Source organism: Rattus norvegicus, chromosome 15 (genome assembly GCF_021556685.1).
Source record: "Rattus norvegicus strain SHRSP/BbbUtx chromosome 15, alternate assembly SHRSP_T2T, whole genome shotgun sequence".
In the NCBI taxonomy this organism is placed as follows: domain Eukaryota; kingdom Metazoa; phylum Chordata; class Mammalia; order Rodentia; family Muridae; genus Rattus; species Rattus norvegicus.
Window position 1 is genome coordinate 68,662,669 of NC_141548.1, and position 27,690 is coordinate 68,690,358.

At 40.2% G+C, this 27,690-nt stretch overlaps 1 protein-coding gene across 2 annotated transcripts in view; it reads right to left on the minus strand.

The window, feature by feature from the left end:
- Positions 1 to 27,690, minus strand: part of Diaph3 (diaphanous-related formin 3) — a 459,706-nt gene that overhangs the window by 334,031 nt on the left and 97,985 nt on the right. For both annotated transcript variants that reach the window (XM_087585391.1, NM_001305172.1), the window contains 1 exon segment: positions 14,413 to 14,543. In XM_087585391.1, the coding sequence (XP_087441517.1) occupies positions 14,413 to 14,543 (131 nt within the window).

A 27,690-nucleotide genomic window follows, 5' to 3' on the forward strand; every position in this document is an offset into this window, starting at 1 on the left:
CAAACATTCTTAACCACCCTCCACCTACTCAGATAACTCAATTATGTATATGAAATATTTATTAATGCCTTTGGCTAACGTTCAGAACTAATGTTCTATTTACTAACACATTCACACACTTTGATTCCCATGAAAACTCAATGGGTTTGTTCTCAAATCCGTTGTTAGCAATTGTACTCTTTATTGAATGATGGTGGTGGTGGCGGCGGTGGTGATGGTGGCGGTGGTGATGGTGGTGGTGGTGATGGTGGTGGTGGTGGTGGTGATGGTGGTGGTGGTGGTGGTGGTGATGGTGGTGGTGGTGGTGGCGGTGGTGGAGGTGGCGGTGGCGGTGGTGGTGGTGGTGGTGGTGGTGGTGGTGATGGTGATGGTGGTGGTGGTGGTGGTGATGGTGGTGGTGGTGATGGTGGTGGTGGTGGTGGTGGTGATGGTGGTGGTGGCGGTGGTGATGGTGGTGGTGGTGGTGGCGGTGGTGGTGGTGGTGATGGTGGTGGTGGTGGTGGTGGTGGTGATGGTGGTGGTGGTGGTGGTGGTGGTGGTGGTGGTGATGGTGGTGGTGGTGGTGGCGGTGGTGATGGTGGCGGTGGTGATGGTGGCGGTGGTGATGGTGGTGGTGGTGGTGGCGGTGGTGGTGGTGGTGGTGGTGGTGGTGGTGATGATGGTGGTGGTGGTGATGGTGGTGGTGGTGGTGGTGGTGATGGTGGTGGTGGCGGTGGTGATGGTGGTGGTGGTGGTGGCGGTGGTGGTGGTGGTGATGGTGGTGGTGGTGGTGGTGGTGGTGATGGTGGTGGTGGTGGTGGTGGTGGTGGTGGTGGTGATGGTGGTGGTGGTGGTGGCGGTGGTGATGGTGGCGGTGGTGATGGTGGCGGTGGTGATGGTGGCGGTGGTGGTGGTGGTGGTGGTGGTGGTGGTGATGGTGGTGGTGGTGGTGGTGGTGGTGGTGGTGGTGGTGGTGATGGTGGTGGTGGTGGTGGTGGCGGTGGTGATGGTGGCGGTGGTGATGGTGGTGGTGGTGGTGGCGGTGGTGGTGGTGGTGATGGTGGTGGTGGTGGTGGTGGTGGTGATGGTGGTGGTGGTGGTGGTGGTGGTGGTGGTGGTGATGGTGGTGGTGGTGGTGGCGGTGGTGATGGTGGCGGTGGTGATGGTGGTGGTGGTGGTGGTGGTGGTGGTGGTGGTGGTGGTGGTGATGGTGGTGGTGGTGGTGGTGGTGGTGGTGGTGATGGTGGTGGTGATGGTGGTGGTGATGGTGGTGATGGTGGTGGTGATGGTGGTGATGGTGGTGATGGCGGTGGTGGTGGTGGTGGTGGTGGTGGTGGTGGTGGTGGTGGTGGTGGCGGTGGCGGCGGTGGTGAGATGAAGCTGTATAAACATGTAACATAGCATGTGGATGGAAGATGCCATGTGGTGCTCGCATTCATTTGCTTAGACTTCCCTAGGTTAATGTTCCATGTGAAAGCACCAACATCAGGAGGATCATGGATAACGTGTGGCTCCTGCAATCAGTCTATCGCCTACACCAGAACAAGTTCTAGGTTCCATATCACAGGTCTAGACAACCCAGGGGGACGGGAACTGAGAACAGATAGGCTAGGGACCTAGGAGAAAACTTAACAGTACTGTTCTGCTAAAGGATCATAGCAACACAATGATGCCTACATTCTGCTTAACTTAATCAAGATCAATTAATCAATCAATTAATCAAGATCCTGCTGCGCCATCCTCAGAAAAGCTTTCTCCTGTAGTAGCAGAGAACAAATAGACTCACAGCAGGACAAAGAATCAGGAAGAGACCCTGGAACACACATCATATATGCCAGGACCCGTCCAACGCCTTCCCTCAGGGCTTAGGGAATGATGCAGAAGACAGAAAGTGTGGCAAAGCCAGAGAAGATGGAGGATGCCAAGGAAACGATGCCTTTTAAACACAGCAGGACTGATGGACATAGAAACTCAAAGGCTGCAGCAGCTCTACGCACACAGGACTTCATGGATATGAGCCAGATGGGGTCACCAGGCTCAGAAGGCAAAGGCATCGAATTCCCAACCCAGACACCATCGCCAACTAACAACTGTTTGCACGGAAGAACTAAATTTTCCAATGGAGTCTCACTGGGGATACAAACCACAAGGACAAGTCCTGTCCCCTGAAGTAGATGGGCAACACAAAAGGAACTCAGTGGCACTTCTGGAAGTTCTTTGTCTCATAAAATTTTGCCAGGAGTTTTGTTCTTTGCTTGGTTGGTTGGTTTTTTTAATCCTTATGTGGAGGTTGTAGAGGTCTGTCTTGTGAAGGAAAAGGTATTATGGAGAGCGAGGCACCAACAGGCTCCTGCAACTCCTTCAACAGTTTTTTGTTTGTTTGTTTGTTTGTTTGTTTGTTTGTTTGTTTTTCCCGGAGCTGAGGACCGAACCCAGGGCCTTGTGCTTGCTAGGCAAGCGCTGTACCACTGACCTAAATCCCCAACCCCTTCAACAGTTTTGATCTGCCATACAGATCTAAGATGGCTCCTGGAACACAGGCAAGACACAAAAAGGAACCAAGGCCAGGGTGATGACTGCTTCCCTGTCTTCCTGGCAGTCCTAACAGGGAAATGACTGCTCCTCCTCACCCCACCCTCCCACCCCCGAGTTACATAAGTAAGCAGGGCTTTCATTGGGGCACAATGATGGTGTGGAGAGATATGATTGGCCGAGGATTTAGGGGCTTGGGATTGGCTCAAACACTGTATATATACTTATACATCCTGATGGTGATCTCCAGAGTTGGATTTCCCAGGATTCATAACTTGAATCCATGGCCATTCACCCCTTTCTGCATCCTAGGCTCTGTTCCTATAACTTCTGTTTATTTTATGGTTTCTGCTTCTATGTTTTTATGGGATTATTACATGGGTGAAAGTCTATGTTTCTGAGTTTATATGTGTCTCTTGTGCTTTTCCCCTATTGGTTCTTTTTCTTCGTTGTTTTGTCCTCGTTTGTTAGTTAGCTCTGGTTTAGCTTGTTTTATTTTTCTCGTTTTTTAGACATTTGTTTTCTAAGGACAAAGAGAAAGGGTATGCATTTAGATAAAAGGGGATCTGTGAGAAGTTGAGGGAGGGAAAACTGCAATCAGAATATATTGTATAGAAAATCTATTTTCAATAAAAGAAAAAGAGAAAAATAAATAAAATTTTCTGGACATGTGTTCTCAACCTTCCTAAGTTCCAACTCTTTAATACAGTTTCTTATGTTGTGGACCCAACATAAAATTATTTCCATTGCTCCTTCATAACTGTAATTTATTTACTGTTATGAATCATGATATAAGTATCTGATATGGAAGATATCTAATATTCAACACCTATGAAAGGGTCATTCAATCTACAGGTCTAAATGAAGAATGTTTATGTTTACAGTATATGTGAATTATTTATTTAATGACATCATGTCTCTGAAACTTTTCAAATCATTAAGCAATGTCATCGAGCAGCAGGACTCTTTTGTGGAACTATCTTCTCTCTTTCACTCATGCAATCACATTAAGTCACTCTGTATAAACAGGTATTAGACAGTCTTCATTGTCTTTAGTATAAGGTCATACTTACTTCCTATAAGGAAAAAATGAGGTCACAACAAGGGAAATTCTAATTTTAAATTACTCAAAGGGATAATGTAATACGAATATATGCAAAGTATACTTTGTGAAAGATCCACAGAAACTTCATAACGACAGAAGGATATGGGATGTGGCAGCACTGCGCACGTGACAAACTAACAAATTTCATACCTTAAACTTAGAAGGTCAGCTTTAATCCTGTATAATATCCAGATCCAATTTACATCCTCTGTCAGCATAATACATCACTGATGCTGAATATAATTACAGCTGATTTCAAGCTTTCATTTTCCCCTACCCTGAGCAAGGTGACTAGATACTTGAAATGAACTGCTCTGAGGGGACATGGAAAGCAATTAGCATGCCCTATAGGGCAAAACACTTAAATATCCACATCCTATTCGATGTCCAGGTCACATAAAATTACAGTAAATTAGAAAAGAAACACCCTTCTCCAAAGAAGATCAGAAAATAAATAATGACTGGTTGTAAAAACATACCAAACTTCAAAATGCAACTGTTATTATTTGAGTCAACTTTCTGGAAAAAAAAGGACACGTTAAAAATAATCCCTTATTCCTACATCCCACATTAAATGAGACGCAAAAGAAACAAGCAGAAGTCCATTCTCACTGTGGCTTTATAACAGATTCAAATCTGTGACATATCTGGGGGAATATTACAACTCAAAGAAAAAGGAAGCAGGTGAAAAGCAATGCTGAGGTATACACCTCCAACTGAACACACAGACCTGCTGAGAACACACTGTGCACATCTGATGAAAACCAATCCCACAACTCCAAGAAGCACCAGAACAATAATGTTCCCATTAGTAGAGTAACTCAGAGCAAGTAGGCTTCTAGCTAGCAAATGAAGGATCATCATTAGTCCCTGAAAAGACTAAATTATGCACCATCAACTTGAATCTATTTTACATTACAGACCCGCCATCCTCTTTACAGTCTTACATCTATGACAATACAGCCCACATCCATGTCAGGACGGCCCAACATGAGTCAGATCCGTCCTGATTAAATCCAAAATCTGCCGTTAATTCTACAAACGTATGGCCTCTTTCGTATCTTCAGTCGTAAACCAGCCTGTCCACAGAACCGTCTACCATGTAAGACACAAATCACTTCCATCTGTCAAGGGCCCTCTACATTTCCTTCCTTAACCCCTTATTAATTTAAACCCACATCCATTCCTGTCAGTGCCCACTTCTATTAGGCAATTTCACTCCAAAACCATCAGCCTCTTTTAACCCCATGCGTTACTCAATATTCCCTCTGGCTTTTTCCAACCAAATCACCAACTGCTCTTCTCAAAGGCCACCACTCCACTGTCAGCATGGGCACTGTTATGCCCCACGTCACGCTGCTTCCTTCTGAAATACTCTCCTTCAGTTCAAAGTATCGGGCTTTTGCATTCTCATCCTTCCACACTGGCTATACCTCATCTGTTATTCTGGCAATTCTTGCTGTACTAAACTGTTTCTTTCTGGAAGCTTCTGAATCTGGAATCCTTGTAGCTTTTATCTTTGCTCTGTCACCTTGTGCATGTTACCTGAAGGGAGATGTCATCCATTAAAGCAGTGTCTTAATTAACAATTTCCATTACAAAAACCAACACTACTGTCTACCCATTTGTTCAAGGCAGAAAGCTTGGTACCACTCTTCCCCCCCCCGCCCCCATGAAGCTGAGGACCTAACCCAGGGTCTTGCGCTTGCTAGGCAAGCGCTCTATCACTGAGCTAAATCCCCAACCCCTTGGTACCACTCTTGAGTCCTCCTTCTCACACATAATCTGTATCAGTTCCCCAGTATGTGCCACAGTTTCTAGCTCCCAATAGTCCTACCCACTCCTTTGTCATCCACATTTCTACAACCTTCCTCCAAGCTACCCTTAGCATTCCTATAACTAGTGTGTCATATCGCTGGTCCTTCCTTTCTGTACAAGAGAAAGTGAGGAAAGGTGGCTAGTGCGATTACACTGGTAAAGGATCCTAGAAGCTTGCACATGCTAGGCAAATACTCTACAGCACTGAGCTACATCTCCAGTTACCAAGAAGTAGAAGTGTTCCTTGAAAAAGATGACTATCAGAACTCTAAATTTTTCAATCCCTGCTTTTAATGGTGGTTTTTAAATGTTTTAACCTACCTTCTAGTCCACCACCCACCAGAGGTAGTAAAAAAGAAAGGATACAGGGGAAGTGGACCTGTTTAGAAAGGCTCTTTGGAGCAACTCCCATCTGTGTTGTCTGGAAATCACAGTTCAGGTCACAGGTTAGCAGGCAGAGGCAACTCAAACATTTCAGGGATACACCAGCAGTCCAGTTCAGTAGAGTAAGTATAGCAAACATAAATCAGCAGTGGTGGCACTACCAAGGAGATAGTCAGGCCTCAGTCTCAGCACTCGTCAGCAGAAAGGACACCAGGAGAAATTCATAGCCATGCCTCTCTCAGCAACATGAGACCAACGTGCTGTACATCTAGCTCTATAAGCAAGCCTACCTCAGTCTCAGTCACTGTCCCTCGGGTCCTTTTTTATACTCCTTCCAAACATCATATGTCCTCCAGGGGTCTTGCCTCTCAGCATGTGTCTTGCCTCAGCATGTGAGTATTTCCAGCTAACATCACTCTGCCAATCACCCTGAGTCCACACAGTTGACAAAAAGCTGCAGCACACCACCAGAAGTTTCTTCCTGCCTTTCTCTCTATGGAATCCCAACAAATGGGGCTCAATTATGCAATGTAAGGCAGACTAATGCACATGTGTCATTAGTGAAGAATCTTTCGTCATATGTCCTTTCCTGTGCTTGCTTTAGCAGAACATCCTTTTACCTGTGTCTACTTCAGTGAAACATTCCTTCACAAGTCTGCCTTAGCCTTTCACATGTGTCAATTTCTAGAAAACACTCCTTCACTCCAGCAAAACACCATCCAACACAACTGACTTTCCAAAGAACCTTAAGTTTCCACTTCAGTATTCATCATCTTGAAGATGTTCAATGATTTCAAGTGATTTAGAGGGCGGAAACTCCAATATTTTCTTCGAGACTGAGCAACTGCCTACCTGCAAAAGTCTGTCAGATTCTAACCTCCTCTCCTCACACTGCCCTGCCACACTGTTCAGAGGGTCTTCCAACAGAGCTCCACCCAGTCCAGCATTTGCATTCATTTGCTCTCTTAAACAGCAACAGTTTGTGACCGGCTTGCATCTAAAATGCTCTCAAATTTCTACTCTTGGTTCCTTTATTTTTCTTTGGTAAATTAAGACCCTTTGGTCATTTCTGAAATGCTTTTCCAGATCAAAGGCATTCACATCCTCCCTACCTTTCACTACCATTCACTCCACAGCATCATGATTTCTGTCTCATATCTTCATGCCTTTTGTTTACTGTGTTCATTAGCATAGACATAAGAATACAAACACCATGGGTAGATTAACAAATTCTGCCCTGTATTCTAATAATATGTTAATCTACTATGGATTCCACTTTTTATTAGACAAGAGTTGTGGTATCAGATATTCTTTCGCATAGCTTAGGAATTTCTTTTTACATGAAATCACTGAATGGAAGGCAGAAAAGGCCCTGGTATCTGATCTATTTTTCTTACAGGAGACTGCAGAAGGATGCACTACATATTTGATCTCCTGTTCCACAAAATGAGCAGCGTAGGTTTGTCCATTTCACTTTATTTCATGTATCAATTTCCCTATTCTCATGTTACCATTTAAATCTATTTAACATGGGCTTTGATCTTCTGGGTTCCACATTAAAATTCCAGAATAACATATTTCTCAGATATGCACATTATCATAAGGAGGGCAGCCATGGGGATAAACTCAGGAGTATAAAGGCTCTAAACCACTACACACAGGAAATCAACTGAGAGTATGGATTAGGGCTGAACCCAGAGCTACCATACCTGCTAGGCAAGTAATGTTTTGACCTGAGAGGTAGGGCTAAGTGAGAGATGCTAAAACAGCCCAAGTTCTACATAATACACCTACAAACTGATTGTCTACTGGCCACTGTCTGTCTATGTACCAAAACAACTTAAAAACAGGATGTCTTGTTTAACACTATCTCAACAAGAACAAGATGTCTCCCTCGGCAATCATTCACGAAGTTGAGTTCACAAGTCACCACAAATACAGGAAAATTTTGGATTCAGTCCATTTGCAGATGAGAACACACGCTATGGGAGACAAACCTGGGAGAAATGAAATGATAGCGTGCAGTGGGGGAAGATAACTGAACAACCTAACACTCTACAGACCATTCTCCAGTGCAGGATGTTCTCACACCCCTTGCAAGTGTACTTTCCCTTTAAAACCTCTTTGCTACTCCTTCCCTTGTATTTTGTCAAATTCTTCCTAATGAAAGTGCGAATCTGATAATGGTATCACAGAGCCACATCCCGAACACAGAGAAACAAGCTTTCAATTGTTAAAACTGTATTGTCCAGCAGGGTTACCAAAGGTGGCAACTTCAATTTCATATTCAATTGCTCAGTCAACCTGGCACATATTAAGTACTCATAAGCCACATTTGATGAGGGGCTCAGTACTCAACAGCATAAACAAACTTCAATTCCATTGTTTTATAAGGTTCTGCTGGGCCAAGGTCTGATTCATCCCTAGTCCTACCAAGTACGCAGGACATGTCAGTTACTTTAAGACTCATTTGGGTATTTTGTTGTAGTTATTGTTGTTTTTACTGTCACTCCTATAAATCTTAACAATAACAATAGATAGCACCTGTTTGTTTTCAACATACATTGTCCAAGTAATATAAGAAAGTACAAACCCGTGGCCAATACAGATACTTAAATGGAATTTTCACATTTATAGTGTTTTCTGAATTGAACACTAAAATTCCCTCCTATTGTCAACATTCTGCTCTCCTCGGTAAGGCTTCTTCTGATGTAAGACAAATGTTTTCATTAAGTCCTTTACACACCATAACTAGCAATTCACTAAACGCAGTAGAAAGCTCAAACAATTAGCCTGAAAACAATTATGCCAAGTCTCTGTGTTTAAGACAGTAGGGACTCTAGTGCTTGAAGTCTGTTATCTTTTGTTACTGTTTCTTTAACAGTAAGCTATCTTTAGTTTTAATTTACAGGTTCTGCTTAATTATGTGTAACTAACAACCTAAAATATTCATTGTTCAAGCCCAGTCATCTATAACCCAACCACACCATAGCACCCACTACTCAAATGCCCAATAACCACATCCGGAAGTAGCTACTTCATCTCACAGTGTGGATACACCATGCCTATCAATCAATGCAGAAGGTCTACGTAGTACTGACATAAAGATGGAGGCTTTGAACTCTGTTATGTTGTCACTGACTCTGTATTAATGGTATTTTTCGTTATAGAAGTCTGTCTTGGTCATCGAAACAGCAATTATATTTTGTATTAACAGACTGGGAAGGAGATACAAGTATACCTATGTGTTGGTTCTTACAATACACTAGGAAAACCTTAGAATTCTAGGAGCTTTCGGGTCAAGTATAAATTGAGCTGAATGACTCTACAGAATATGCATACATATTTATTAAAAGAACTGCAGAATTTCCAGTGTCTCTACTTTGATTGTCAAGTTTGCATTCAAAGTCAGCCCTTTTAAGGCACAGGTAATGTTAGTTCAGAGACCAAGTATTTAAAACACATTTTGCTATGCCTATGAAGTCAGAATAAAGCTGCTGTATGATGATAAACAAAGAGGAAGCCTCCTCGTGGGGAGAAAGTTCGGTCCTCTTGGGTCTCAAACTTAGCCTACCAAGGGAGCAAACGAATCAACATTCCCTCGGGAAACATGGGGTGGGAAGGAGTTCAACATGGGGTTCCCTGCCAGAACATTTGTCATTAATATTGACTCATTGAAATCACTTTTAGAAAGACTTCAAAACTGTCTGAAAGTAAAAGATATCGTCAACAAATATTCCTATAAGCAATAATGTATGCTATAAAAATTATGAAGTCTGAGCATTAATTAAGCCATAAATAATAAAAGACATATTTTAAGATGCATGGCACTATCTAAAGAAAGAGGCAAACATAAATATTAACACCATACATTACAGTTTTTTACTCATTATAAAACAATTCTTTAAAATGCTTTTAAGAAGTAAAAGTAGGCACGTCTCTCTGAGGAACATACTACTCAAGAAAAAAAAAATGAATCGCACTAACATTTTTAACCACATAAGGGGATGTTTGTATGACTGTTAGGATATTAATTCCTGGCTCTCAGCAGCCATCCTGAGGGCATCAAAGGACTGTACTATACCCCTGCCTGGCTGGCAAGCCTCCGTTCTCCTTTTGTGACCCTTCAGAATTGATAGAAAGCTCACTCAATCTTTATTCCTCAGAAAGGACGTCTTGTCAAAGGAACCTCCCAAACCACCTTTCTATTCAAGGCCCTCTTGATATCGATGGCCAATTACCCTCAGGGGTTTTCAAACAGTCCTTAGAACATTATTTGTTAACATTCTTTCACAGAATATTGTCATACTAGGTGCTGAGGTGGGATAAACACAGAAACTGTGTAAATGGAGTCAGGGGACATACATAAGAGCTAAGTTCTCTAGACAGTGCTGTCTAGTAGAATTCTCATCATAACAGAAATGGCCTCTTCGTACAGTCTGGTACAGCATCCATTATTCACATGTGGCTCCTGAGCAATTAAAAAGGTGGCACTTTCTAATTCGATGTTAATTAATTAAATAGAAAGAACCACTGTGACTAGCAGCTATTGTGCTAAGCAAGAGAAGGAAGCAGTCTGAGCTCTGCCAGATAGACACAGAAAAAGCACAAGAGCATGCGTCACCAAGGGAACTTCTAGTACGCCATCTCAGAAGTGATCCTTACAGACGCTTCCATAAACGTGGGTCTGTTCTTCCCATGCTTTTATCATTAGTATTTTTAAATATGCATCTATCTTCATTCAAAATTTTAAAACATAACACTAAAAGAAAAGCCACCTGGGGCATATTGGCATATTTTTAATAAGGAGGGAATACAGAGTAACATAAAAAAGCATTTATGCTACTAATTCCACAGCATGACCATAAGAAAAAAAAAGAAATACACACACAGAAAGCAATACCATCTTACTACTGTGAGTGTTCCTAACAAGTTATAGGCCAAAAGAAGTTGTCACTTTCCTAATGCATCATTGAGAGAAATTAGGACTTAGTGGGTATATAGTTTAAAATTTCACATTCATTACTATTTTCTAGTCTGAAACATGTTCTCAACAGCCCCACCCCCAACACTCACTAAAATACAACTTGAAATTCCTACCTACATTGTTAAAAACATGTTTCCTTACATTGTAACAACTGCAAGTCAACTAAGGTGGGACACCCGGATTCCAGCACTGATTCTAGTTCAAGACCAGTTTAGACAACAAGGTGAGACTTTGTCTCAATTATAATAAACACCATGATGGTGGTGGTGGTGGTGGTGCTGCTGATGTCCACCATTTAAAGGGAGAACTAAATACAGAGAGAAAAAGAGGAAAGTAAGCCTCAAGACTCTTTTACTCCACTGATCATGTATAAAGTTCCAGAAATCTAACATCTTCTATGAGACAACTGTGATTTAGAATGCAGCATCAAGCCCAAACAGACTGGGAAATACTGGAGTCTCAAAGACACACACCTTCAGTAAAGTGGTCATCTATCAGCCCAATAAAGACTGCAATAAAACTGGTTCTGAGAACTCAGAACAAATAATGAAGTAGAGGGAAAAAATAGCAAGTATAAATGACAGGATTAGAAAAGGGGGTGCATACTACTGACTTCCAAATCTTTGTCTTAAAAAGACTTCTTCAGATCATGTTGGTCCCAGCAAGCACAATGCTTGCCACCAGCTTTAAACATGCTTTGTGTTGTCCAGCCAAGAATGTTGACAAAATAGACAATGGAGTTGACACTCAATACATGAAATGATAATATGAAATTTGTTTAGGTGAAACATATTTTGCTGCAAAATTCACTGAAATTATTTTGTCAAGATTTATCAAGACAATCAAACCTACCTTTTAAATACCCTAAGAAAATGTCTGCAAAAATGAAAAAACATCTCTTACAAAACTGGAAAAGCAAAATGTATATACAAAAAAATACTAAGATCAAAAAACAATGACTTCGTTACACTGAGCTTCATCAGAGATTTTTGCCCTTGACAGCTGCATCAAAATTAGAAAATGAATACATATCCTATAGCTAATCTGACATATGCATAAGTGGGTAAGAACTATAAATGCTTGAAATCAATCATAATGATCTTAGTGTCTACCTGTTTTTGCTTTTACCCAACGTATTCAATCACTCAAACAGAACTATTGGCTTTGTCAAGATGCACTGAAAGTTATATTTGGTAATTTGAAAAAAAATTAATCTTTTTACCAGTGTTCAAAACTAGCTACAAACTGTCACAAAGATTATTGAATAATCAATGAATTTCCTCAAACAGAAGAGCTTTACAGACTTCACATCATATCTTCATAGGAATGAGACAAAGGAGCTGATCTGTAATACCTGATTTTCATCCCCCAGCCGTCTTTAGGCCACTGTCTAACAAACACATAAAACTGAAATATAACAAAGATTGTGTTGTTACTGTTTATCCCTACTCACTTCCATGTCTTAAAACCTGGGCTTTTGTGTGAAATATTTTTGCCATCAGAGACTTTCTCCTCTTATAGCCAAACCTAAAAATGTCCAAAAAAGTACTTATCACAAAGAATATCCAAGAAGTTATTCTTCATACCATCTGCACCGTTCCATAGCAGCTTTCCAAATCTTTATTTGTGTATTATGAACATACACATACACACATACATTCTATCCAAAAACAACTGCTCCTTACGTAACAAGCCAACATCCTTCTCAGATGCATTTTCGAACTCCGACTACTCAAATGTTTACTGACAACTCCTTGGGTTTGTTCAAGAATATTCTGGTAAAGACAGTGACTTAATTCAGAGTTAGCATAAAATCTCTATGAAAACTGAATTCTGTCCTTTAATCTAGCAAAATTTTAAATGGGGTCAGTTTGTCACCATTACTTTGCCTTGTAAATTTTTAAGATAATATTTCTTAAATCAAAATTTCTCAAAGACAACAAAATGTTGCCTAATCTTTAACATGCAAAACTGATCCACAGAAAAAGATATGGTATGGATGTCACATAAAAGACATCCAGCTATGCCCAAAAGCTCGGATTACCCAAGAAACAATTCACAAGACCATATGAAGTTCAAAAAGAAGGAATACCAAAATGTGGATGCTTCAGTCCTTCTTAAAAGGGGGAACAAAATACGCACGGGAGGAAATACAGGGACAAAGAATGGAGCACAGACTGCCCTACCTGGGGATCCATCCCATATGCAGCCACAAAACCCAGTCACTATTGCTGATGCCAAGAAGTGCTTGCTGACAGGAGCCTGATATGGATGTCTCTTGGGAGGCTCTGCCAGAGCCTTACTGATACAGATGAGGATGCTTACAGCCAACCACTGAACTGAGAATGTGGTCTCCAATGGGGGAGTTAGAGAAAGGACTGAAGGAACTGAGGAGGGGGTTGCATCCCCATGAGAAGAACAATGTCAACCAACCAGAACCCCAGAGCTCCCAGGGACTAAATCATCAATCAAAGAGTACACATGGAGGGACCCATGGCTCCAGTCACATTATAGCAGAGGATGGCATTGTCCAGCATCAATAGGAGGAGAAGCCCTTGGTCCTGTGAAGGTTCGTTTCCCCAGTGTAGGAAAATGCCAGCGTGTGGAGGTGGAAGTGGGTGGATGGGAGCGGGAGCACCTTCACAGAAGCAGGGGAGAGGAGGGAAGGGAGATGGGGAAAGAGCATAACATTTGAAATGTAAATACATAAAACATCCAAGACAAAAACAAAGACACCTATCTAAGTGTGGATTTCTGGAAAACTTTGTTGTTTTATTTTTGTTTGATTGTTGGTTGGTTAGTTGGTTGGTTGGCTGGTTGGCTGGTAAGCTTAAAATTCTAACTTGATTGTAATATCTTTGTATTTGGGAAATACAGAACATTAATCTATAGCACCTATACAAGACACCATTTTCAAAAGAGGGAAATAATGAACAAGTGGTAAGCCTAGCTATGTCAATAAGAATCAGCATGCATTTTAACAATATGAAAGTAAAACTTACTCATACTAAATTAATATATTTTTATTATGATATTCTTTCAGAAAACAGATCTTTAAGAATTCTATAATCTATTTTAAATCTATCAGTTATATTTTCCTTACTGAGACCTTTTCTTCATGAATATACTTTATATTTTTTCTAATAATTTTTTTATTTGAGACTATAATATTACTGCACAATTTCTTCTTTCCCTTTCATCCCCACTCACACTCTCCCATGACCAATCGCCTTGCTCTCTTTCAAATTCAAGGCTTTGTTCATGGCTTCTTCTGTTACATACAAGAGTGAGAGTGTGTGTGTGTGTGTGTGTGTGTGTGTGTGTGTGTGTGTGTATGTGTGTGTGTCTGTGTGTCTGCGTGTCTGTGTGTCTGTGTGTCTATGTGTCTGTGTGTCTGTGTGTGTGTGTGTGTGTTCCTAAACACATAACTCAACCTGCTTAGTCTGTGTGTTACTTGTATACATATTTTTCAGTAGTGACCATTTGGTATTGGGTTTTTACCTTGAGAAACTGTTAGTATACACTAGCCATTTGAATTTGGACTAAATAAAAATGGCATTCTGTTCAATTAAGTAACATGCTACAGTGACATCCAGAGATGACTTACCTCACTGGATTACTGGTCAATGATACTCGGAGTGACTCCAGATATGTGAAAAGTCTCTCGCCTGTGTAACCCATTTTCAGCTCATGGATGAATTCCTGAGGCGAGATCTGTCGGCTACTTCTAAGACTTCCCTGTAAAACAAATCAAAAGAAAGTTTTGAACTCATGTTCCATGAAGATTATCTATAAAATATGAAAATCATCACATCTTTCCTAGTAACAGCAAGATACAACTAATAAAAGTACTATTTTGAGGTGATAAAATTCATAATTTTATTCACAAATGATATTAAAAAGAACACTGAATATTTTGAAATTGAAAATATTTGGGGTTTTTTTCAAATGTAACATGCCATGCAAATGTATTAAGTTCGTACTATTAGAAACATAATAAAGTAATATTTAGGCATATTCAACTATTGAAACTCAATACAATTACTTTCATTCTCAAGACTTCATATACTTTTAAATATCATTTGTGAATCCCAAGACATCCTCTGACCAACAATTCAATAGGAGGTACTCAAACCTGCTTTTAAATTTGGCATATCTATAGTTTCTGCGATAAGTATAAAGCCCTGTGCAGGGTGACCCCAATGAGATTTTTTTGTTGAGAAGGCTAGCGCTCCTTTGGGTATAATCCCCAGAATGATCAAACACACACACACACACACACACACACACACACACACACACACACACACACACGCGCGCGCGCGCGCGCGCACATACACACTGTACTATAAATAGGAAGTACATTACTATTTATATGTACATGAGAACAATAAGGAAATGGGAGAAACAAGCACAGTATGAGACATACAATTTTCACTACTGTGATCAATGAAAGCCCCACAGGCAGGATTTCAAAGGCCTCTGCCATGCCCAGTGCAATTAAAGTCTAAGGAAACAAAAGAGCTGCCACTGGGGCAGAAAACTTACAGGCTACTCAAGTAGCTTGGAAACAGTATGGACATTCAAGGTAAGATCAGCAGCAGAGACCTGCTGTTCAGGACTGAACGGATCCCCGATGGAAAATGAGGAAGACATCAATGTAACAATAAGGAAAACTCTTGAGATTAGATGTACAAAGAAAAGAAGTTAAGCACATTTAAACACAGGTTAAAAATCTAGTACTTCTTTTGTCTGCTTCTTTTGCTTTTTAATTTGCCAAAACTTTATGCAATACTACATAACTAACAATGAAAATCAAATTACTTTTAGGGAAACTATTTTTACTCATCATGATATCAAAGTGGTTATTAGAAAATACACTAGGGAATATACACTCCTAAGAATAACACATATTCACTATAATTCACTATACTATACACTATGATAGTCACTATCTACTCACTCTAACTGTATCTAATATCTCTGGCAGTTATTCTCAAATAGACTAAAAGGCTCATTTTCTCATTTACGTATCAGTTCTAAAGATGACTGGTATAACAAAGTGAAGTGTTGGATAGATCATCTCTGTAGGGAAGTCATTAAAGACAATGGTGCTGGTAGTTACAGGAAGAAAAATCAATGAGCTAAAAAGCCAAATCTCCTAGAAATAAGGAAGACCATTAGTAAATGCTCACATCTCTATGTGACGCACCCTAGTATGGCAGCCGCTCATTCTGACTAATTCACAAGTCCTTTGCAAAATGTCTGCACTCAGTGAATGAATGTGGTTACAATAAAATGCAAATAAAACAACTGAAATAAGTACAGAAAAGGAAATCAGTCACACAGAAAATATCCGCATTACATACAACAGATAGTCAAACAAATGCTTATTTAGAAACACTTCAGATTAAGCACAGGAAATAAACCAACTAATTGAGAAATTAATTAAAAAATAACTTCCCTACCAAAATAAAAATAAAGTATAAAGGAAATAAAACTGAGAGGGGGAAAAATGTGTGAAGGAAGAGACAGTCTCCTTCTCAACCCAGGTCTCCAGTTCCTTTCATTTCACCTAACTTCAAAGGAAGCAGAGGGCAGAGGGAGATGGGAAGGATGCTTGCCGCTGCATATCTTGAAATCCATTAGCCAGAAAGATGAAAATACTTGAAAAGCTTTATCCCCTGTGGTATCAAAACACATTAGTGAGATAAGGATGTCTGCCTGACATCACAAAAATTAGAAGGATATTTATCCCACATAATTTCTAAATCTTTTTTAATCCCTTGGTGAAATTTATTCTAAATGCACCAAATGCAAGATGGAGAGACGTACAGAGCTTATGCTGCCCAGATTCTTTCCTAAGGATATCCAAGGGCACAAAAGGTAATGAGCACGCCTGTCTTTATACTCCTACCCTAGCTATTTGTCTAACCCAAGCAGTCTCCTTCTTGCTAAGTGACTATTAAAGGTAATAGTGGCCATTTCCTTTGACCTGTCTTGAGCAGATTCTTTTGTTCCTGCATGAGGACCTCCCTCCTTTCATCTCAGCTTAGCTAAAAGGTAAATTGACTGGCCTAGATCATTTCTTTGTACAGTAAGTCAGAATCCCATGTCTGACAAATAGACATGAACAGTTACCAGTGGAGAGTAGTGATGGAGTGGCCTGCTCACCTCTGTCAAACAATTCAATGACTTTTAGACAACTTCCAAGAAGTTATCAATTAATGTTGATTTTATTTTTTAAATTATAAAAAGAAAATACATGGTATAGATATATATACAAACTCTGCAGGGAAATGGTTCCTGGAAATACCAGCAAGGACTCATCGTGGACCTCTCTGTACCTGAGACTGCTCCACATGATGGCTTCTAAAGGGACTGCTTGGATGACCTGAGATGTACCTCCACAATCTTCCCTAAAACATCCCTCAATCCTCAGGAAAATACGCAAAATTCACCACTAAGCATTCTTTACTGTACTTAATACATAAGTCTTTTAACTATACTTAAACCTACAATGGGTTCCAATTTTAAATATAAACATCTGCAATATAAAGCTGCTAATGATAAACAAAATCAAAACTTAGGTGACAAATATAAATAGGCTGACATGAAGTTAGTTACTGGAACAATGCCTTCTCTTTGCCACTTAATATGTAATTTAAAGCAGTAAAAGTAAAAAAAAGAAAAAAAGCAACCACTGGTATCAGTAGAATACCTGTAATGTCTAATTCTTCAGTGTCTTATAGAGGTAAACATATGGATCTACCTCTAGGACTTCATAACTATAAGTTAACTACCTCTGTTTTCCTTCAGTCTTACATTTTCTTAATTCCATATATATATACATATATATATCCCAATACGAAGAATAATTTTAATGAGTTTACATTAATAATTTAAGAAGAGAGCAGAGTCACCACAAGGGTAGTCAGCACATCAGTGCCAAGAGGATAATTACAACCTAACTACTACCATGTATGCTAATATTCAAATGCATTGCAGTAATTCTCTTGAATTTTTAAGTGATTTGGAGCATGTCTAATGTCACTGACAAGCAGAAACACTAAACTATCTGGGCAGCATAAATTACTCACTTCCGGAACATCTACAACTCAAATCAACTTGTAGGACCAATAAAACCTGTTAACCTCATGTGATTTTACACAGATTCAAAACATAAAAAGTACCAGAGACAAGTTCACTGACCACACAAACTAAATTTCTCAAGAATCTCCCTTGTTAAATCAAACATTTAATGAGCACCATTGTATACCAAAGCACGGCCTATAGCTCTGGAAACGTGTTTACCTATATATTTAAAAGGGCACATGTTGGGGCAAGAGGTAGTCCCTCAGTTAAGAGCACATGATGTTCTTGCAGAGAAGTTACCTTAGCCCCAGCATCCATATCAGGTGCTCCCAACCAACTGCAGCTCCAGGACACCCATCATCACCCTCCACTGAACCCCACAGACAGTGTACCCATGGATACTCACCCACACTGATGCACACTCCACATGATTAAAACTAATCCAAATAAATCTTTTTTTTAAAAAAACAGCTAAAAGTTTAGAATTACCAAGTAAAAGGTAAAAAGATTATATAATAATAATAATAATAATAATAATAATAATAGATGACATTTCATTTCGAAATACTCCACCAAGGAAAATGTTAAACCCTAACAAACCAACACTAATATTAGAAAATTCTATATTAATTTGAGACAATTTTTAAAAATTCAACACACTTTATACTTTTATTATCTATCAGTTACAAGATAACCTCCATTGTACTGGTTTTCATACACTGGCCCTCACCTTCAATAACACACTCATTTCTTCCCTGTGTGTCTATTTATTTCTTTGCCTATTTGTGTGCATGTCCTAATGTGTGTGCATGTGTTTGGCTGTTCGCATTTCTGTGGTCAGGTGCACATGAATACACATGCTAAAGTCATTCTCAGCATCGTCCTTCCTTGCTCTCCCTCTTCAACATGACGGAGGGTCCCCTGATGAATGTGAGGCACTGATGCCAGCACTCAACATACAACGTCTACACTGGGGAGACTCAGGCTCCATCTCCTGACTAGTACAGGAACACTGCTGTGTTGCCATGTCTACCTCGCTTTTATGTGGCCATTGGGGATCCAAACTCCAGTTCCTCATCTTCACACACGTATGGGAAATGCCTTACCTGCTTAGCTATCTCCCATGCCACAGCAACTTCTTTACATATATACATATACATACACGCACACGCATACACTCACATGCATACACACACACGAACACACACACACAGCATGTATGTATACAGGAATGAGGAAGAAATGCCAGGCAGAAGTCAGAAGACGAGTGGCAGGACCAAGTTCTCTCCTTTCCTGATGTGAGGTGGGAGGTCATCAGGCAAGAAAGCAGGTGCCCTTAATTGCTAAGGCACCTTGCCATGATTTATTCTTGCTTTTGATTACTGAAGGAACATTTTTAAGTAAATAAGTATATAAAAGGATGTATACTAGTTATCAGAGAAGAAATTATACACAACTGTTCAAATGTGAAAAGAAAAACCCATGGATAAACAAGTTAGCATATAAACATGTTGAAGGGTACAATGAATCTACAATATTAGATTGCAAGTTATCAATATGAATCTCCCTCCCTCCTTCTCTCTCCCATCCCCACTGTGTTCATGCGGGGAGAGTGAGAGGGGGCGGGGGGAGATGAGAGAAGGGAGTGGAGTTAGAGATGCATATAGAAAGGGAAAAAGAAGCAAATACACCCAGGAGGAGTAGAAGGCAGGAAATAATCAAACTCAGAGCTGAAATCAACCAAGTAGAAACAAAAAGGACCATAGAAAGAATCAACAGAACCAAAAGTTGGTTCTTTGAGAAAATCAACAAGATAGATAAACCCTTAGCCAGACTAACGAGAGGACACAGAGAGTGCGTCCAAATTAACAAAATCAGAAATGAAAAGGGAGACATAACTACAGATTCAGAGGAAATTCAAAAAATCATCAGATCTTACTATAAAAACCTATATTCAACAAAACTTGAAAATCTTCAGGAAATGGACAATTTCCTAGACAGATACCAGGTATCGAAGTTAAATCAGGAACAGATAAACCAGTTAAACAACCCCATAACTCCTAAGGAAATAGAAGCAGTCATTAAAGGTCTCCCAACCAAAAAGAGCCCAGGTCCAGACGGGTTTAGTGCAGAATTCTATCAAACCTTCATAGAAGACCTCATACCAATATTATCCAAACTATTCCACAAAATTGAAACAGATGGAGCACTACCGAATTCCTTCTACGAAGCCACAATTACTCTTATACCTAAACCACACAAAGACCCAACAAAGAAAGAGAACTTCAGACCAACTTCCCTTATGAATATCGACGCAAAAATACTCAATAAAATTCTGGCACACCGAATTCAAGAGCACATCAAAACAATCATCCACCATGATCAAGTACGCTTCATCCCAGGCATGCAGGGATGGTTTAATATACGGAAAACCATCAACGTGATCCATCATATAAACAAACTGAAAGAACAGAACCACATGATCATTTCATTAGATGCTGAGAAAGCATTTGACAAAATTCAACACCCCTTCATGATAAAAGTCCTGGAAAGAATAGGAATTCAAGGCCCATACCTAAACATAGTAAAAGCCATATACAGCAAACCAGTTGCTAACATTAAACTAAATGGAGAGAAACTTGAAGCAATCCCACTAAAATCAGGGACTAGACAAGGCTGCCCACTCTCTCACTACTTATTCAATATAGTTCTTGAAGTTCTAGCCAGAGCAATCAGACAACAAAAGGAGATCAAGGGGATACAGATCGGAAAAGAAGAGGTCAAAATATCACTATTTGCAGACGACATGATAGTATATTTAAGTGATCCCAAAAGTTCCACCAGAGAACTACTAAAGCTGATAAACAACTTCAGCAAAGTGGCTGGGTATAAAATTAACTCAAATAAATCAGTTGCCTTCCTCTATACAAAAGAGAAACAAGCCGAGAAAGAAATTAGGGAAACGACACCCTTCATAATAGACCCAAATAATATAAAGTACCTCGGTGTGACTTTAACCAAGCAAGTAAAAGATCTGTACAATAAGAACTTCAAGACACTGAGGAAAGAAATTGAAGAAGACCTCAGAAGATGGAAAGATCTCCCATGCTCATGGATTGGCAGGATTAATATAGTAAAAATGGCCATTTTACCAAAAGCAATCTACAGATTCAATGCAATCCCCATCAAAATACCAATCCAATTCTTCAAAGAGTTAGACAGAACAATTTGCAAATTCATCTGGAATAACAAAAAACCCAGGATAGCTAAAGCTATCCTCAACAATAAGAGGACTTCAGGGGGAATCACTATCCCTGAACTCAAGCAGTATTACAGAGCAATAGTGATAAAAACTGCATGGTATTGGTACAGAGACAGACAGATAGACCAATGGAATAGAATTGAAGACCCAGAAATGAACCCACACACCTATGGTCACTTGATTTTTGACAAAGGAGCCAAAACCATCCAATGGAAAAAAGATAGCATTTTCAGCAAATGGTGCTGGTTCAACTGGAGAGCAACATGTAGAAGAATGCAGATCGATCCATGCTTATCACCCTGTACAAAGCTTAAGTCCAAGTGGATCAAGGACCTCCACATCAAACCAGACACACTCAAACTAATAGAAGAAAAACTAGGGAAGCATCTGGAACACATGGGCACTGGAAAAAATTTCCTGAACAAAACACCAATGGCTTATGCTCTAAGATCAAGAATTGACAAATGGGATCTCATAAAACTGCAAAGCTTCTGTAAGGCAAAGGACACTGTGGTTAGGACAAAACGGCAACCAACAGATTGGGAAAAGATCTTTACCAATCCTACAACAGATAGAGGCCTTATATCCAAAATATACAAAGAACTCAAGAAGTTAGACCGCAGGGAAACAAATAACCCTATTAAAAAATGGGGTTCAGAGCTAAACAAAGAATTCACAGCTGAGGAATGCCGAATGGCTGAGAATCACCTAAAGAAGTGTTCAACATCTTTAGTCATAAGGGAAATGCAAATCAAAACAACCCTGAGATTTCACCTCACACCAGTGCGATTGGCTAAGATCAAAAACTCAGGTGACAGCAGATGCTGGCGAGGATGTGGAGAAAGAGGAACACTCCTCCATTGTTGGTGGGATTGCAGACTGGTAAAACCATTCTGGAAATCAGTCTGGAGGTTCCTCAGAAAATTGGACATTGAACTGCCTGAGGATCCAGCTATACCTCTCTTGGGCATATACCCAAAAGATTCCTCAACATACAAAAGAGACACGTGCTCCACTATGTTCATCGCAGCCTTATTTATAATAGCCAGAAACTGGAAAGAACCCAGATCCCCTTCAACAGAGGAATGGATACAGAAAATGTGGTACATCTACACAATAGAATATTACTCAGCTATCAAAAACAACGAGTTTATGAAATTCGTAGGCAAATGGTTGGAACTGGAAAATATCATCCTGAGTGAGCTAACCCAATCACAGAAAGACACACATGGTATGCACTCATTGATAAGTGGCTATTAGCCCAAATGCTTGAATTACCCTAGATCCCTAGAACAAACGAAACTCAAGACGGATGATCAAAATGTGAATGCTTCACTCCTTCTTTAAATGAGGAAAAAGAATACCCTTGGCAGGGAAGGGAGAGGCAAAGATTAAAACAGAGACTAAAGGAACACCCATTCAGAGCCTGCCCCACATGTGGCCCATACATATACAGCCACCCAATTAGACAAGATGGAGAAGCAAAGAAGTGCAGACCGACAGGAGCCGGATGTAGATCGCTCCTGAGAGACACAGCCAGAATACAGCAAATACAGAGGCGAATGCCAGCAGCAAACCACTGAACTGAGAATAGGTCCCCCGTTGAAGGAATCAGAGAAAGAACTGGAAGAGCTTGAAGGGGCTCGAGACCCCAAAAGTACAACAATGTCAAGCAACCAGAGCTTCCAGGGACTAAGCCACTACCTAAAGACTATACATGGACTGACCCTGGACTCTGACCCCATATGTAGCAATGAATATCCTAGTAAGAGCACCAGTGGAAGGGGAAGCCCTGGGTCCTGCTAAGACTGAACCCCCAGTGAACTAGACTATGGGGGGAGGGCGGCAATGGGGGGAGGGTTGGGAGGGGAACACCCATAAGGAAGGGGAGGGGGGAGGGGGATGTTTGTCCGGAAACCGGGAAAGGGAATAACACTTGAAATGTATATAAGAAATACTCAAGTTAATAAAAAAAAAAAAAAAGAAAGGGAAATTAAAACGTAGAAATGTGTGCACTCCTTGCACTCATTCATACTTGTGTTTTCCCTACACAGACACATAATCAGCTCTCCAAATCTTTAGTCCATGCACCTAGAAATTCTACCAACAGCCTGTCAAGTGTTTGCAGTAGATTTGTCCTGTACTGAACATGATCAGACTTCAGTTGTTATTGTTTCATAAACAATAATATATAACATCAAATTACATTACTCTTTGGAAACATGGAATATACACCTGATTTAAATTCATCAATGTTAACAATTACTAAAAAGGCAAAGTTATAGAATAAGGGTGGATACAAATAGGTCATTTGTTGTTTTTAGTCAGTGAAAGTTCATCAAGTGGTACACTTATCTGTATTTTGCTATATGAATATAAACTAAATATTGAAAAACATTTTAGCTTTGATAACTTTTCTGAATTTTGCTTTATTTCTAAAATTTTGTGCTTTTAAGTTAATTTGTGGAATACCGTGTGCTTCCTGGTTTAATAAAAGGCAAATTTACATGGAGTCACAAAAGCCACCTGCCTCCTCTCACCATCTTCAGAGCATGCTCAGAACAGGAAAATGTTTAGTTACATCTGAGCAGCACTGCGATTAAAGACAAAAAGAGCCGGAGGATGGAGCTGGAGGAGTTGATTAAGTAAACATGGATGTTCTAATTTGCCAGCCTCCATTTGATGGTTCAATGAAGAATAAAGATCTGCTCGGCACATGTGAGCACACAGAGCACCAGAGCGATGCTCTTGGTCATTGGTTCATTATCTCCTGACTATGTCGATTATGTGTATATATTAAAAAACACAGCAAAACTTCTTTGGGCATTTACTATAAGGGGGACAGGGGCTGAGAAAACACCAGATGTTCCAGTCTTCAAAATTAGGCAATTTGCTTTCAGTTCCTCCAGGTAATTGTGCAATTATTTGCCTCCATGATTCTGAGCTGCACTTACAAGTGTCACCGGGAACATTGACAGCTGAAGTCGCCCTTCCCTTTTCTTGATTTAAGAAGAAACCACCTGCCTCTCTTATATACCCGCCACCATAGAAATCTAAGTTTCTCTGAGTAAGCACACTTGTAAAAGCAAATACAGTGGTTGTAGTGGTGGCTCAATGGTTAGAGCAGGTATGTTCTTTCAGAGGACCGAACTCTGATTCCCAGAATCACATGACAGCTCACAACTATGTGCAATTCCAGTACGAGGGCTCTAACACCTACCACCTTTGGCCGCCATAAGTGCTGCTTGCATGTGGTGCATGGATGTGATAAATATACGTATGCATATACATTAAAATAACAACAAAAGAGTAAAATACAAACAATTACTTTCTAAATTTCTCCTTATGTAATAAAGATAAAGAGTGACTGTAGGAGGATACATAAGGGAGAAAACGAAGATATTTGAATCATATCCTACTATAATCAGTTAGGAGACAGGAAAGTCAGAGCTTCTCTATGAAAAAAAGGTATTTTGTGGTTACAGAGGGCTGGCAGCTGCAAAACTGAAAGATATTTTGAATACATTTCTATCACCATCACTGTAAGCATGTCTTCTTTACAATGAACACCTTTTAAAGTGCAGTTATAAATCAGAAAAAGGAAGGTTGAGCCGACAGACTGGAAGCTGTAGAAAGAAGCTGGAAATACTGAATATCAAAATCAGCAGCAGTTGGGGCCCAGCACCAAATTGTTTTTCTAATATTCATCTCACAACCAAGAGAATATAGGAAAAGCAAAAAAAAAAAAAAAAAAAAAAAAAAAAAAAAAAAAAAAAAACCCCGCAGTATTTATTTCCCAAAATCTGTTATTATGAACAGACATTATATAAATAATCCTTAAATAAATGAGAGGTTAACAGACCTAAATTCAGTGAACTACTATCTCATCTAAGAAAATTAACAAAGTGACTATCTAACATTGGTAGACTTCTAACAACCTTTTAAACTGATCATTTCTAAGGTGCTCTGTGCAACACACTTTCCACCTAAAGAGACGATTGGAATATACCTATATCTGCCATGCACCATTACACTGAATACCAGATTCCACAATGAATAAAAGTCTGTCCCTGGGATCCATTGGTGAAAAAGGGCATCCGGTGGTTGCAAAGTATGACTGGATATGATTCTAGTCTTCCGAAAGCATACTCAAACACAAACATACACACACACACACACACACACACACACACACACACACACACACACACACACACACAAGGTATTGCTACTTTACAAAACGGCCTTGAGATGAGAATACGAGTACTTGAGTCTCTGTGTCTCCAAGTGTGTGTGCAGGTATATGTGCGCAGGAAAACAACCTGTGGAAGTCGGACGACAACCTAGGGTATTGTTCTCAAAGACTGTTTAGATTGGGTTGTTGTTTTCAGCATTTAGCTATTTTAATTTTATATATACGTGTGTGTGTGTGTGTATGTGTGTGTGTGTGTGTGTGTATGTATACTAAATGCATTTCTGTGTATCGCCTATGTGCACTGTGCATAAAACAGAAGATGATGACAGACGCTCTGATACTAGAGGTACTAGGACTGTAGACTGCCATGTGAGTGCTGTGTAACACAGGCTGGCCCTTTGGGAAAATACTCAGTGCTCATAATAGCTAAGTAATTTCTCCAAGCGCTTGAATGTTTTGAGAGACAGGGTAGGCTGGCTGGCCAGGTATCAACCTCCCAGAGGTTATCAATCTCCACCTCCCTCATGCTGGATTTACAAGTGCTGGCCAAGGTGGCCAGCACTTTTATTATATGCTCGTAAGATTAACCAGTTCTCCAAGCTTACCAAGTGCTTTAGTTGCTTTTCTACTGCTATGATAAAAATCCAAGAGCATGGACAACTTGTAGAAGAAAGAAAAGAGGAAGCGGAAAGAGCAAACTTAAAATGGCATGCGTCTTTTGAAACTTCAAAGCCCACTGCTAGTGACATACTTCCAGCAAGGCCATTCCTCATAAGATTAGTGAATCAGCTCCCGACTGGGGAGCAAATCTTCAAAATCTTGGACTGGGGAGGTCATCTCATTCAATCCATCCCACAAGGCAAGCACTTGATGAACTGACTGCATCTCCAGCCCTCAAAACCAGGTCCTGAGAGATGGGGACTAGACAGGAGAATGGCGCTAACATGGGACAAGGCAGATGGATGAGACAGCTGGAGCATTTTAGAACACCATAGCTACATTACAAAGTATGGACACAGGAAGAATGGACAGAGGAGGCACAGAAGCTAGAATGTGAAATGCACATACCTCATCCTAAGGAAGTAACCTTTACCCTCTAAGTTAGTCAGGTTTCTAGTCATTGTAATAAATGCCTGATGTAAATCAGTTTTCAAAGAGGAAGGTTTATCTAGACTGAGTTTCAGAAGCTTCAATTGGTCGTGTTTCTTTGGACCCATGATAGAAGAGGAAACTGCTCGCCTCTCAGGGACTAGAAATAAAAAATGGAGGGAGAGGGGAGGTGAGAGGCAGTATTCCCTCCAAGGCGCAAGAACAGTCTTTTTTCTTTTTCACTTGGACCCATATCCTAGAGGTTCCTCCACCTCTCAATAGCATCATGGGCTGGGAGCTAAGACCCAACACAAAGGTATCCAGGATACACTCAAAGTCCAAAGGAATGGTAGGTAACAGCAATTCACTGTAGAAAGATGGATACAGTTATCACACTCAAGCAACAGTAAGGAAGACACACAGGAACCTCACAGGATGCAAAGCCAAGAAGGCAAATTCAGGTGAACTTCTATGAAACAATGCATCATTCACATTCTGCTACAACCTTAAAATGTAATCAAGAAGGAAAAAGGTTCCAAAGTTCACAAAGTATGTTCACATCACTCAAGACTGCAATTTACAAGATAAAATATAAATCAGATATGATGTCTCACACCTGAAATCCCAGCGCCCAGGATGCTGAGGCACAAGCACTTCAAGTTCAGGGGTGGTCTAGGCTTGCAGGACAAGCCTAGAATGTATCATGAGGCTGATGTCTCAATTTCTTAATCCATAAAAAGACAAAACATAGGCAGAAATTTCCTGTTAGTAGGCAAACACAAAAGATCTAGCGAACAATCTGAAAAGCATTTAGTTGTGAACTATTTCAAAATCAACATTTTCCAAAACTATTCCTACTACTTTCCTGTTTAAAGGGTCCTTCACTCTAGACAAGAGACATCTTATCCACATAAATATAGAGTGGTTTTCTCTATGGGTATAACTCCTTATGAGAAGGAGTCACACAAACACTACACATGCTCAAATCCTACTTGCCCTTCAACACTTCTACCTCCTTTTCCTTCTCTCTCTTCCTCTTGCTTTTTTGAGACAAATGTTGTATGTTGCTGGCTTTGTTCAAACTCAAACAATCTTCCTGGATCAGTGTCTCGAGTTCAATGATCAGTTATTTACCACACACCTGGCTGCTCCCCTTCCAATGGATATTTCTAATACCCACATTTTTAACCTCCAATTCCTGCTTAATTAATTCTACCACATATAATATCACCAGTTAATTGTTA